General features: G+C 44.2%; 2 protein-coding genes across 5 annotated transcripts in view; one reads left to right on the forward strand and one right to left on the reverse strand.

Annotated features, from left to right (window-relative positions):
• LOC117727190 (kinesin-like protein KIF13B) overlaps window positions 1–14,516 on the reverse strand; it is a 30,253-nt gene extending 15,737 nt beyond the window's left edge. For 2 of the 4 annotated variants that reach the window (XM_034527319.1, XM_034527316.1), the window contains exons 1-16: window positions 14,370–14,516; window positions 14,146–14,241; window positions 13,820–13,897; window positions 12,049–12,142; window positions 7,803–7,815; window positions 7,652–7,712; window positions 7,137–7,229; window positions 6,353–6,533; window positions 5,525–5,612; window positions 5,285–5,419; window positions 4,206–4,318; window positions 3,826–3,937; window positions 3,287–3,499; window positions 3,100–3,210; window positions 320–454; window positions 88–218 (exon numbers count right to left, since the gene is read on the reverse strand). In XM_034527319.1, the coding sequence (XP_034383210.1) occupies window positions 88–218; window positions 320–454; window positions 3,100–3,210; window positions 3,287–3,499; window positions 3,826–3,937; window positions 4,206–4,318; window positions 5,285–5,419; window positions 5,525–5,612; window positions 6,353–6,533; window positions 7,137–7,229; window positions 7,652–7,712; window positions 7,803–7,815; window positions 12,049–12,142; window positions 13,820–13,889 (1,550 nt within the window). In that variant the 5' untranslated portion in view covers window positions 13,890–13,897; window positions 14,146–14,241; window positions 14,370–14,516. Of the gene's footprint in view, window positions 1–87; window positions 219–319; window positions 455–3,099; window positions 3,211–3,286; window positions 3,500–3,825; window positions 3,938–4,205; window positions 4,319–5,284; window positions 5,420–5,524; window positions 5,613–6,352; window positions 6,534–7,136; window positions 7,230–7,651; window positions 7,713–7,802; window positions 7,816–12,048; window positions 12,143–13,819; window positions 13,898–14,145; window positions 14,242–14,365 lie in introns of all 4 variants that reach the window. The other 2 variants (XM_034527317.1, XM_034527318.1) reach the window with 2 other exon arrangements.
• A 61-nt stretch (window positions 14,517–14,577) lies between these two features.
• The window catches only part of elp3 (elongator acetyltransferase complex subunit 3), a 16,077-nt gene continuing 16,074 nt past the window's right edge, over window positions 14,578–14,580 (forward strand). The window contains exon 1 of the mRNA XM_034527890.1: window positions 14,578–14,580. This exon is cut by the window's right edge and continues 344 nt beyond it. The gene's annotated coding sequence lies outside the window, so the exon portion shown is untranslated.

The following is a 14,580-nucleotide window of genomic DNA, read 5'->3' on the forward strand; positions in this document are numbered from 1 at the left end:
GGGAGCCTTGAGACCGAACCAAAACTGTAAAGTTGCAGGACGTAAAACCAAAACAACAAGATCAATCAAATGAGGCGGAGAGCATACCGAGCGTTGCGGTGAGGACCGAGCACCACGCCGTCGTCCTCGCTGATGTCGATGACGCAGTGCTCCGCTTGGATGGCCATCCCGCACAGCTGGATGTCCTGCGAGTCGGCCGAGCCCACGAGTGTGTGCTCCTGCGACAACACGGAGGACACAGGGTCACGACATGCGTGTGCATTTGTGAAACTGTGCAGCCCTGCGTATGTCAGGCAGTAAAACAAAGCGTGTGCGGTACCTTCAGATAGTAGACCAGCAGCTCGTTGAGGGCGGGGTCAGCGTTAAGGTTGACCAGGAAACACTTGTCATCCACCACTCTGATTCCAGAGGACTGCAGGGAAATGCCCAGGCTCTCTAGCTGCCTCTGACGCTCCTGCAGGAAACCCATTTCATGCGTGTTTAGTACATGAACTGATTAGTTTTCTGTTCTTCAGCTGCTGCTTCATGGAAGAAATGGGTTCAAAAAGAGCAGCAGCGCAGAGAATGCTGGAAAAATAACCTTTTAAACTTTAAACTGTATTTTATTGTCATATTACATTTTTACATATATATGAAATTTGTCCTCTGCATTTAACCCATCCTTAATTATTAAGGAGCAGTGGGCTGCTGTGAAAGCGCCCGGGGAGCAACTGGGGGTTCAGTGTCTTGCTCAAGGACACTTCGACATGCAACTAATGGGGAGAGCGGGGATCGAACCTCCACACTGAATAAAACTTTGTGAATAACTTAAAGGGTTACTTCTGTATTCTTCAACCTGGACCAGATTTACGAGTCAAGGTGACCAATTGATCCGGTATTGTGGGAGAACGCTAAACGGACTGGTCACAGTCAATGTAGGTCATCTAAAGGTTCTTGTTGTGGCCACCACAGGCTCAGGTTGTGTCTGAAAACATCATGGAGGGAAATAAAAACCCTTGTTACACTTACACTTGTTTCCGTCTGTCTGTTTGGACTCGGAAATCTCACGCAGAAGCCACATTGTCGCTACACTTTCTGTTCAGCAACACAACAGCACTGACAACACAACAGCACTCTTCTCTCTCTCCAAGTCTCACTCATACTTCTGCCATCGTCTCGTGGCAAAAAGTGACACCTTCGAAGATTTCAGACATCAGAACATTTAATTACCAGATGGGATTACATTGCGGCCCACTTAGTGAATGCCGTCTGCAGTGTTCCACTTTAATATTATTATTATTACTGCAGTGTTCCACCTTAATATTATTATTATTACTGCAGTGTTCCACTTTAATATTATTATTATTACTGCAGTGTTCCACCTTAATATTATTATTATTACTGCAGTGTTCCACTTTAATATTATTATTATTACTGCAGTGTTCCACTTTAATATTATTATTACTGCAGTGTTTCACTTTAATATTATTATTATTACTGCAGTGTTCCACCTTAATATTATTATTATTACTGCAGTGTTCCACTTTAATATTATTATTATTACTGCAGTGTTCCACTTTAATATTATTATTATTACTGCAGTGTTCCACCTTAATATTATTATTATTACTGCAGTGTTCCACCTTAATATTATTATTATTACTGCAGTGTTCCACCTTAATATTTAATATTGGACTTTAGTCACTTAAGACACAGCGACATGGGAAAATGAAATCCAGGTTGATAAATACAGAAGTTACCCTTTAAACTTGAATTAAGTCGCACTGAATGAACAGAAAACAAATCAATCGGCTAACGACTCCAATTTCAATTGAATCTCCTCCGTTTTATTAAATGTGTCTGCTGCACTGTTTGAGTGTGAGAAATCAATGGAATGTTAATAAGGCTCTGTTTTAGTATAACGAGAATAAGTTTAACTTTCTTTTTTTATACTGATGATGCAAGGAGAGACTGATAGAGAGTGAGTGAGTGAGAGTGTGTGAGTGAGTGAGAGTGTGTGTGAGTGTGTGTGTGAGAGTGAGAGTGAGTGTGAGTGTGTGTGTGAGAGTGAGTGTGTGTGTGAGAGTGAGTGAGTGAGTGTGTGAGTGAGTGAGTGAGTCTGTGTGTGCTTGAGAGTGTGTGTGAGTGTGAATGTGAGAGTGAGTGTGCGTGTGTGTGAGAGTGTGTGTGTGTGAGAGTGTGTGTATGAGTGAGTGAGTGAGTGTGTGAGTGTGTATGCGTGTATGTGTGAGAGTGAGTGTGTGTGTGTGAGTGTGTGTATGAGTGAGTGAGTGAGTGAGTGAGTGAGTGTGTATGCGTGTGAGTGAGTGAGTGTGCAAGTGTATGTGTGAGAGTGAGTGTGTGTGTGTGTGTGCAAGTGTTTGTGTGTGGGTGTGAGTGAGTGAGTGTGCGAGTGAGTGTGTGTGTGTGTGTGTGTGTGCAAGTGTTTGTGTGTGTGTGGGTGTGAGTGAGTGAGTGTGCGAGTGAGTGAGTGAGTGTGTGTATGCGTGTGAGTGAGTGAGTGAGTGAGTGAGTGTGCAAGTGTATGTGTGAGAGTGAGTGTGTGCGTGTGTGTGCAAGTGTTTGTGTGTGTGTGAGTGAGTGAGTGTGCGAGTGAGTGAGTGAGTGTGTATGCGTGTATGTGTGTGAGTGAGTGAGTGAGCGTACAAGTGTATGTGTGAGAGTGAGTGTGTGCAAGTGTTTGTGTGTGAGTGAGAGTGTGTGTGTGTGAGTGAGTGAGTGTGCGAGTGAGTGTGCAAGTGTATGTGTGAGAGTGAGTGAGTGAGTGTGAGAGAGAGTGAGAGTGTGTGCAAGTGTTTGTGTGTGAGTGGGAGTGTGTGTGTGTGTGTGTGAGTGAGTGAGTGAGTGTGCGAGTGTATGTGTGAGAGTGAGTGTGTGCAAGTGTTTGTGTGTGTGTGTGTGTGTGTGTGCAAGTGTTTGTGTGTTTGTGTGTGTGCGAGTGAGTGAGTGAGTGTGCGAGTGAGTGTGCGAGTGAGTGTGCGAGTGAGTGAGTGTGAGAGAGAGTGAGAGTGTGTGTGTGTGTGTGTGTGTGAGAGAGTGTGTCTGTGTGTGTGAGTGAGAGTGTGTGTGAGTGAGAGTGTGTGTGTGTGTGTGTGTTACCTGTGCAATAGCCTCCGTCTTGGTGAGCTTATCCTCCCAGGTGACGGTCATCTCGTGGATCAGTTTCTCAGACTCCTCCAGCCTGTCCTTTAGCTCGGGGGCCTTCATAGACTGAGAGGGACAGAAGCTGCATCAACACTTTCCACTAACTGAGTTCAACACTCGCGCGGGCTGAAGCGATCCGAACCTCGGCCTCCAAGAGCTGCTCCTTCAGTTTCTCCACTTCCTCCCGGAGCTCTCGGATGATCCTGGCGTTGGGGTCCTCGTTGACGACGGCGTGGTTGACGATGCTCTTGGCCCTGTCGGCGTAGCGCAGGGTGGACAGCGTCTCGTCGTAGTTGTCCGCAGAGGGGCTGATGGTGGCGACCATGGCCGTGCGGCTGTTCCCTCCCAGGCTGTCCTGCAGGTAGAAACAACAAAAACACTGAAACATCTCACTGCGCAAAATAAATGAAGTCCATCGCTTTGGTTTGGAGGAAGGATTACCAAGTGTGTGAGAAGCAAATGAGTTATGAGCGCGCCGTGTTCATAAAGTTTTAAGAACGCTACATTTAACACAATTACAATTAAAAAAAAACAGCAGAGCCTTCAAACTTAACGGCCAAAATAACAAAAAGCACACTTGATAATTAATCACTTTAAAGTCCAGTTTCTTTAGTTTAAAAAAACGAATTAATACAATCTGTTGTGCATTAAAGTGGGTATGCAGGTATTGTCTCTGTGTACCTTGAGCAGCCAGGTGAGCACAGAGTCTCTGTAGGGAACAAACTTGCTCTTGTACTTCCCTGCTCCCTGGTCAGCCAAGGCAGAGATAACTAAACCCAGAGTACTGAGGGACCTGGAGGGGGGAGGAGGAGAGAAAGGAGAGAGAGAGGCGAGGAAGGGGAGTATTTAGTGGACAGGATAGCACAGAGAGGAACAAAAAGACAACAACAAATCATCAAGGCAATCTTGGCCTTGTAAGAATAAATAGATCTAAATCAAAAGTGAGTGTAGACAGAAAACAAACCACAATCCGCTTTGAGGAATCCAGCCCGGTTACTCCATTTAGCTCATGGACGAAGACTTTGTTGTTGTGTCATATATCTATTTTTTTGTTGACTCACTTATTGATGTTGCTCCCTTCTTTCAGGCGCTCCCCCGCCGCTCCGGTCTTCGCCGCCCGCTCGCTGCCAGCCAGATCCACCAGACTCAGCTTGCTCACCTTCTCTCCGCTCGTCTGGAGCGGACACGCGGCGGCACAAAGCATTGGACACGCGTTTAAAAGTCTGTTTCTACAAACCCTTCATCTTAAAAACACTGAAGGCCAGTTACAAATCTGCAGATGTAAAGGTGACGTCAAAGGGTTTGTGATGCTTAGAGGTGTGGTTGAATGAGGTAGGTGGACGTATTTTAGACACCTCAAAGAATCAATATCAGTTCAAGTGTACGCTGTATTTGGAATACCTTCCCGTCAGACAGGCTTTTCTAACTGGGAACTGAAGACGTTTACTATGCTCTCTTTCAAACCACTGCACTCCAAAAACTGTACTTTTACCTCGCAGAACACAGGAGTTGCTGGTCTACAGCGGCCTCGATCACTTAGTTAGTTTGTGTTGTTTGGTGTTAGAGAGCATATATAACCATCAGAGAGGGCTGTCTGACAGCAAGATAAAGCCCTCACAATATTGTAACTAGAGCGTGCACTCTCATTTCGACATTCATTTGTTTTAGGTGTCGAAAACACATCCACAGCAGCACATTGCTTTACACCCATGCTGGTGCACCATCTACTGCAGTAATACACCAACTACGGAGAAGTGCCCCATGCAAACACACTTATAACATCACTAACTATCCCTTTGAGCAATTCTCGTATCATGAGCTTTGCATTCACAATGCAATAAAGTCAAAACAGAAACGATTGGAAAAGGAACCGACTCAACAGGAAATGTGTTGCTTGTTTTAACCCACAAGCAAAAATGCCAAACATCATTTATTTATAGGTTCACATATGTGAGAATTTGCTGCTTGTCTAAGTTTTCTGTCATAGCTAATTGCTAATTGTCTCGGGTTGTTTGGACATAAAAAACAAGCTGCTGCATAATTAGAATAGAGGCTGTCAAAAGACATCGCACACAAGAGGATTGTTATGATTCTGATGCTCTGTGTGTGTGTGTGTGTGTGTGTGTGTGTGTGTGTGTACCTCAGACTGTAGGTCCATGAGTGTGTGTGTGAGGATGATGTTGAACACCGCGTGGGACCTGCTGCTCTCTTCATTCATATTTGTGGCTGCCACCGTGCGAGATTTATTTCCCTCCGACATCAGAGACTCGATGTCCTGTCAGGAGACACAGAACGCCACACGTCTCTGGTCTGTACTCAGACCTTATGAAATGCCAATGTGATGAAAGCAAAAGGAGATTGGACATAGTTCATAAAGTACCTTGTAGCAGGCCACGGCCAGGCGAGACAGGCCGTCAACATAAGGCCCCAAGACTTTGTGCTCTCTGACTCTCAGCGCTTGTCGATTTCTACAGAGAAGAGACGGTTATCAATGCTTTATCCTTTGGCCCGTTCTCCATCCTCCATTCTTAAACATGAGGAGATAAACATGGGTTCCTCCCCTCCCAAACAAACAGATACAACCAGCCTTAAAAGGGACAGTTCATCCCAAAATCATAACTACATAGTTTACCAGATTGCACTCTGATGCTCAAAGCGGCAAAAACAAATACAACCGAAAATCTCAGCAGCATTTTCTCATTACAATAATAAACACCCGGTTACTTGAGATCAGTGTTAATACCGTTAATGAAAACTATGATGAACGATGTACGTCAACAACCTTTTTCCCCACCACAAGACAAGGCTAAAATGTAGTTTGAAAAATAACTAAAGTCTTTGTTTTCCCGTCACCGTCCCCTCTCATCACTCTCTTTGTGCCTCACTTAACGGACAAGAGGACTCAGAGTGACTGACATTCAGCCTGCGTTTTTCATCACAGAAAGATAAGATGAACATCTTACTTGAAATAAGTGGAACCCAGACTAGATTGAATATGAAATGTCCAATATAATGACTAAAAAAAAGGACATTTCACAAAGGAAAAAGACTCAAATAAATACTTGTTGTCCACTTAAACAATGAAAGATAAAAATGACTAAACGTCAGACTCTCAAAATATACTAGTATTATTTTAAAGCATGCATAATCAAATATGTGATGTGTGGGACTCCTGCTCTCACATCAGCTAGACCAAACAGTTCCTCACCCTTTGGGGTCGAGCAGGTCTCGGACCTTCTCGTTGTAAATCTCCATGTAGGAGACCTCCACGGTGAAGCACTCCCCCTCCCGGGCCTCCCGCACGGTCCTGCTGAACAGGGAGCTGCAGAGCCGAGGGATCAGACCGGGCTGCTCCGCCGAGCCCATCATGGTGTACGACTTCCCAGAGCCTGGAGTTCAAACATCAAGCAGCAAAAACAACCAAGCAATGTCAAAGAGGAAGAGGTCTCATTTAACAACAGTTAAGCAAATGTAAGTGTGGTGTGTGTAATTAATTAATTAATATATATATATATATATATATATATATATATAAATAAATATATATAAAAGGTAAGTTAGACAACTGGTCTTTATCTACAGTCTCAGATCTTAGTGATTTGGAGTGAGAAATACAAAATAAAATACAACAAATAAAAATATACAGATCTGGAGAGTACTGATATTGATTCCTGAAAAAAAATTAAAATAATAAAGAACACGATTAATCTAAATTACCAGCTCCAGGATGAGATACAAAAATGTGTGTCTGAGAGGCAGAGATTTTGCTGAGTTGCTCGAATGCAAAAAGCAGTAAGAAATGGCTTTTTAAAGTTAACGTGATGACAGTAAAGCGGATCCAAAGTCAGAGAAAGACCCCATGAAGCTAATGAATATGAAGATAGAGAGTCTGCCATAGATCCATGAACCAACGGCAGACACCAGCAGACTTGTATTATTATATATTACTAAGGGCTCGGAGGTCTAATGGTAGCAGGTTTAAAGTGAATTACCTGTCTGTCCGTAAGCAAAGATGCAGGCATTGTAGCCCATGAAGGCGTTGTCCAGCAGACTCTCCCCAAGGCACTGGAACACGACATCCTGACCTGCACAAACAGCAGAAAACACACGCTAACATCTCAGAGACCAGACTGCAACATAGCTATACTTTCAATACTTTAGTAACAAAGCAGACGAGATGCTAAAAAGGGAAAGAAAATGCACGCGGTGGGCATTTTGTTCACATCTAACACATGTGACACAGGCTGGTGAATTAAAGCCCCTCGCATTGTTAGGAAACTCCCATGCAATAGTTTTTGTCCGACCCCCCTACAATACGCAGGACTAGAGGTGAGCAGCGCGTAACCCTTCATCCCGCCTCCTGAACCTTTCTTCTTGCACTCTATAAATAGTATGAGAACACATTGTGTCAGGAGATACGTTTAAGAAGTGAGTCACTGAGCAGCGGAGTCACACGCGAGCTAAAAACAGAAGCAAAAAGGTCAAAACGCTGCTGACGTGAACTGACCTGCAAACTTGTCCTTCTGAGATTCATCAATGGACCAGAAGCAGTGGTCAAAGGCAAACACCTGAGGAGAACACACACACACACACACATCAAAACAACTCCTTTATAAACTGCTTTTTAAATGTATTCATGAGTTTAGTTGAATACTCACCTTTGGCTGATTTCTGAAGGGCAACGAAGAGAAGAAAAAAAACAATATCAGTTGTCAACCGGTGCTTGAATATGTCAACCAACCAAAAGAAAACCTTTTTAAGTCTCACTGTCAGTGAGGTTTGTGCAGACACACACCAGAGAAGCTACCCGACACGGCAACACGAGCAACAGACAGTCATCTGACATTTGGGTTATTTTAGGATTTAAAGCAAAGGAAAATAAAGCAAAGGAAAAGCCCTGAGGCCTTTTATAAAATGTTTCTATTAAAATCAGCTGAGTCCTGGTCCACCGTCACATCTGGAAGCTGGCCAGATAGTCGTTGTGCGTTACTTCTTCAACTTTCCCACCAACGTTTTCCCAGCTGGTCTGGGGAGTCTTGGACCATCGACCCTGTGCTCATAAGACTGCTTCTCTAACCTGGAGGCCAGCGGTTCCCACTTGGGGTCGGGAGTTCATTTTACTTGGTTGTGTGATGTCTCTGAGAGAAAAAACAACTCTTCAATAAAACAAATGTATATTTTCCAAGTTCATATCCATCCTTTTTCCTAATAGTTTCCTGCCTCTAGTTATTCTCTTAGAATTCATTTAAATGAGTGTTTACCACTCTGCAGAGGCAGCATGTCCTGAGGGCTGCAATGAGGCAGCACTTTTCATAGATAATGAATAACTAAAAATCCCCAACTCATCATGTTGCAGTTTACAGCCACGTCTCTCCGCAATGTCATCACTGCATTATTTTGTTTGAAATGGTCTTAATAAACATTATCTGATTTTTTTCTGAGGTCACAGCGAACTTTGTCCCCCAAAACCTAAATCGGTTCATCCTTGAGTTTGTGCAAATCTTGAAGAAGTTCCATACAGGTGTTCCCGAAGTATCGCAATCACTGCTGAAAATATGCAATAAATGAATAAATAAAAAGGCCAGCAAATGCAAAGAACAATCAGTTCTGTTACCAAGTGGGCCTGTGGTTGAAGAGGCAAAGAGCTCAGTCAGGAAACACAACACACTCATGGTTTCCCCTTAACTACTGGATCTCACCCTGGATGAGGTGAATGATACGTCAAGGCTGTGACCTGCTCCGTCCTACCAGATGCATTATTTATAGAAAAGTACAGCAGACAACACTGCAGTGCAGGAAATCGCAGAGCGAGCAAATACTGCAAACCCCCCGAAGTCAGTGTTTTAATGGTAGCGAAGGTTTTAAATCTGTCACCACATTCCAGCTATATTACATTTAAAAGTGATCAAATGTGTTTAGAGCTCAAAATAACTTCCTCTCTGCTCATTACATGAATTATTTTTCGTACTTTAGAAAGTTGCCTGCAGAGGATTGCAGCATTCAGGGTGATGCTGGTTCAGTCTATGACCGTTGAGCAAGGACATCTAACCACCATACACAGTAGTGTAGCAGTGGTATTAGAAAGCTGCCCCCTAGAGATGATCTTAAAACCAGCTAGAATAAAAGACAAATAATGCAGCATAAAATGTATTTAATGATTACGAATGTCCTTCATCCACGCTTCCTACAAGTTGAAAATGTATTTGTGGTAGTTTTCCACATTCAGGATGACCAAAAAAAAAACTCTTATGGGCAAATCTATTTGAGTTGGCCACCAAGAATGTGACAAACACAGATTGTTATGGTCAAATACTTAATACTTAAAAAATAATCATACTTAAACCGAGGCCCCCAGTCCCCAGCCCCCTTTTGAAATGCCTACCATACGGAACTCAAAACACACAGTATTCACTCAGGCAGAAATATCAATTTGGAGTAAAGAAAGAAAGAAAAAAGAAACAGCCTGTAAATGAAGTCATGGCCACACACACACACACACACTGGGGGCTGTAATGAAACAAGGCCTCCCTATGTGAGACTTGACTGGACCATAAAAAGTAACACTAAGTCCTGTCCTCTCCTGGGCAGGCAAGAACATTCCTCAGATAACTGGCAGAGCCTCGCAGCTCCCAGGAGTCACTGGGGGAGCGGGAGGAGGAAGGTGGGTCAGCAAGTCTGTGACCAACAACATACAGGCTAAGGGGTCGGATAATGTGCAGCCCTTCTGGGGTGCATTCAGTACATATTACAAATTCTGCACATCAACGTTTTCCAGGGTATAAAACAAGAATCATTTGTGATGCCATGAACAGATAAACCAGCTGTAGAAAGGCTCTGAGTTTGTGTTTTACCTTCTAAACATTATTCTGAAGGGGCCGATACATATTGCAGCTCAACTCAAGGTCTGTTTACAACATGTACAGTAAACTATGGTTGTACAGGCCTGCTGACAATTGGTGGGCTCGAATGTTTGTAGGAGCAGAGCCGAGGCGTTACTAGTTATTCATCTCTACCATCTTGAGGGTGTAACAAGCCACCGCTGTACCCCTGCCTGGTTGCAGCTACCCAGGGTGCTGTTACATATGTGGCAGTATATATGCCCACACAGTTAAACCTGTCAGGCAGTGAGCTGACTTAGCACAAACCGTGTTGGGATGGCCTGGCGAGTGACTCCGACCCCCCAGCAAAAAACAAAGCATTTCTGTAAAACAGGCTGTGCTCATAATATAATACAATCTACTAGGAACCTAATCAGGAATGCCTTGATGCAGAAACCAATGCTCTCCAGTTCAACATACTGGCTGTGCTGTGTGTTACACCGAGCCTGTAAAACCTGTTCAAGGTGAGCCCCAAAGGGGAAGCATGCCAGGGTGGAAGGAACACACACACACACACACACACACACACACACACACACACTGAAGGGGATGGCCTGAGGTATTTTTATTGAACAAGGTAACCTGAGAAGGGGGGAGCATCTACCTGCGCTGCTCAGGCTCAGTGCAAGGAGAAAAGACAAGGACGGGATTGCTTTGTCAACAGCAAACCCTGTGCCCAATGGCACATTTGTTAATTTAACACAATCAGTGCACATTTTGCATTATGACACTTAATGCATTACACAGACGGAAGCTCTGATGTAATATTAAACTGAAGTGCATACATTCTAATCAGAGCCTCAAATGCTGTTCTACTTTGTTCATATTCCTTTTAACTCGTGGCTTACAGCAGCTGAACAGACACGCCCTTTGTAAAGAGAGGAATGGTTCAGGAAGGACACTGAGGGCGGAGGAAGAATGGAAAGGAGTAACAGAGGGAGGGTGGGTGGGGTGAGGTTGGGAGCTGAGCTTCTTTCAAGCAACTGGTTGCTAAGTCGACGGGCTGGTTACAGTCTATAAACTCTCTGCCAGCAACCCTGAACTAAACTAGTGGAACCCAAATACTGGATTTAATGGATGTGTACACTCATGAATGAGGCAAAACAGCTGCTACGCTCACATATCAACAGATCAATCTGAGTTGAGCAACTCCTATCAGTTGTGTGATGGGGTTGAACGCTCTGGGAAAAAGCCAGCAGGTGGACCCTGATTTGGTGTTATTTTGTCAAACTTAAAATAAAGAGAAACAAAGAAAGCTTCCAGTAGAATATAATACTATTTCAGTACCAAGGCAGGACCAACAAGTCCTGAGTCAAGTCAAGCGTAAATACCAAGTACCAAGTCCCCAGTCAAGACCAACAAGTCAAGAACAGCAAGTCCCCAGTTAAGAACAAGTCCCCAGTCAAGACCAACAAGTCAAGAACAGCAAGTCCCCAGTTAAGAACAAGTCCCCAGTCAAGACCAACAAGTCAAGAACAGCAAGTCCACAGTTAAAAACAAGTCCCCAGTCAAGACCAACAAGTCAAGAACAGCAAGTCCCCAGTTAAGAACAAGTCCTCAGGCAAGACCAACAAGTCCTGAGTAAGGACCAAGTACCAACTTAACCAAGGACTTCTTGGTTAAGGGCTTCTTGGTTAAGTCGGTACTTGGTTAAGTCCCTAGTCAAGATCAACACGTCATTGGTTAAGTCCCCAGTCAAGACTAACAAGTCCTGAGTCAAGTCCCGAGTAAAGACCAACAAGTCCTAAACTTGTCTAAAACAAATTGACAAATGAGAATACGCTCCTCACCAGAAGATGTTCTTTATTTTGTCAAGTCCAGTCTGAAGTCATCAGATTCATGACTCGAGTCTGACTTAAATCCAAATTATGTGACTCAAGCCCAAAATGTGACTACCCATGGTAACCTTGCTGTGGATAGCCACAAACCAAAGTAAACTGCAAAATAACCCAGCTTTCAGAAGTCGAATGGCTTTGCATTAAACTGATGATAACGTGTGTCCGGTGTTTAACACACTGCGGCTTACCGGGGGTCTCCTTTGCTAATGTTGGTGATGGCTGGATTCAGGACTGTCTGGTTCCCCTCCATCTCCACCACACATTTTGTCTTTAGGTCTTTTTCTGGATTGAAAGTCAATGAGAGAAAAGATGTATTATCAATGATAACATGAAACTTATTTTTCTTATGCAGTACTAACAACCATACTGTTGACAAGTAAATGGGCCAACAACAAAAAAGATGTGAAATGTAAAGTTCATGTAAACTTCTCCAATCACCAGAATGTTTGAACAGTTTAAAGACCGCATACTGAATAAACTGGTGATTCTAACTTTCCTTACTACAACAGTCATCACAGGGTAACAGGTCCTTGGGATTGTAACACAAACAATACACCATGGAGAGGCAATAAATAGTTTTATTGATGGTGATTCATCCCAGGACGTGCCTGTGCAAACACTACAACCACTTTACTACTCCAAGAGCAGATAGTAAACTAAAGAAAGCAGGGTCAGAGCCACTCTTCCTCATTCCTACCTGCCTTACAAGGTTTTAAAAAGGCGCAGACAGCGCTGGAACTTTCTGTCAGAGCAGGATTTGGCGCACGTGTGTTGCAAGATTTTCTGCTGTTACACATAAAAGAGCCAGTGTGTGGCATTTATGGGGTATATTGGTAGAAATGGAATGTAATGTTATTAAGTATGTTTTCTTTAGTTTACAATTAGCTAAAACCTCCGGTTCTAATGTGTGAAGCCAGTGCAGAAGTGTCTTAAACTTGCATTCTCTCTACTGACCATCAGAGGGCGACTCCCCTGCTTGCATAAATAAGTCTGGATGTATAGAAGTCTATGAGAAAATGAATCTACTTTATCACCTAGTGATTGACAGTTTGCTACGCTATCAGAGCCGCATACGGTGTATTCATGTCACTGCTCCGCTGTCCAAATATTGTCACTTCCATTCACCGGTTGGCCAAAATGGTGACGCCAGTAATTTAAGATGGCAAAAGCCAAAACGTCGAAGCTGAGGCTTCAAAGCGGCGGTCGACAAACCAATGCGTGACATCACAATGACCACTTTGTATATACTGTACAGTCTATGGTCGGCCACCATAGTTCTCAGTGTGCTGCATTCTGCAACCTTACCCCTCGATGCTGCCAAATGATACACACTGCCCCTTTAAATAGGCATATTTGTAGTTGTAAAAGCTTTTGCAGAAACTCACTTGGAAAGGTAGTTTATAACATGAAATTAAAAAGGTAAGTTAAAGGATGTAGCTGCTATTCAGCAACACAACACGTTTGTCAGCTGGCATGACAGCGGTTAGCAGGTCCGTATTTCAATCAGGGGGTTGGTGGTTCAATCCCCGACCTAGTCGATGTGTCCTTGAGCAAGACACGTAACCCTGAATTGTTCCCTGTAGCCGTGTCTACAGTGTGTGAATGTAAGTCGCTTTGGATAAAAGCGTCAGCGAAAAATGACATGTAATTTCAGCATTGTATACTGTACATGCATTATGGTCCCCTTTCTATCAGGAAGTGATGTCACTGTGCCTTCCAGATTTTTCCATTTCTACTTTTCTTTTTCCAAAAGGAGGGGCAGAATGGACCTTTTCAGAGCTCGGCCTGTGTAAAACACTGCTGTTTTGTCGAGAAACTAGCTTAATAACCCTGGCTTCACAAACCAAGAAGTAGGCAGAGTTGTTGAACAGGCCTCTGTTTGTCCCGTGAAAGCAGACTAGTAAGGGCAGACCAACTCATACCTGAAGTGGCACAAGGCTCCTCTGACATTACACTCACCTCTCCTGTTCATTGGTCGCACGCGAACAGCGACCTTTACGTTGGAGTCATTGAGGCTGTTGTCATCCATGGTGCCACCTGACGTAAAGAAACGAATGGACACGAGTGATACAAAGACTGTGTGGAGTTACTTAAACCTACCCACACCCTTAAAACACGGCGTTACGCCTGAAAACACAGCGTCACTGCGCGACATCGGAATATCTATAAATAAACCCAATACACGGGTAGCTCCCGCTACTTGTAACACTAACACTGAAACCAACTTCAAGCGGCTTGTAAACACGTCCACGGACAGAGTATATTGCAAAGAGAAGTGCACAAACCAGAGTGAAAACACGGAGTGCGCAGTAGATTGGCTGTCCGACTCTCGCAGGCACCTTGAAGAACACACCGCAGCTAGCCCGGGACGCTACCGAGAGCTGGAGAACAGCAAACACACGGAGAAGGGTCAAAGGCGTTCATAATGACCGCCGATACGTGAACCGGAACCCCGGTATAGTGTACTATGGACCCCAGGGTTCAATGTTTAAGTCCGAAACGCACTCACGACACTACACAGTTCATTCCTTCGGCTCCTCCACCTGTTGCATTTCCTGAAACTTCCTTCGGAGACCCGTCAAGCCATGCCAACCCAGCCGAAGGGATTTGCGGTGCGGTTTAGTGCGCCAGGTGCCCCCAGCGGCGCTGCGCTCTGCGCGCGCTCGAGCCGTTGGCTTCAGCGGGGAGTCAGCGCCACCGCGTGGCCGCGCGCGCGCACT

This window comes from Cyclopterus lumpus, chromosome 24 (genome assembly GCF_009769545.1).
Source record: "Cyclopterus lumpus isolate fCycLum1 chromosome 24, fCycLum1.pri, whole genome shotgun sequence".
NCBI lineage: Eukaryota > Metazoa > Chordata > Actinopteri > Perciformes > Cyclopteridae > Cyclopterus > Cyclopterus lumpus.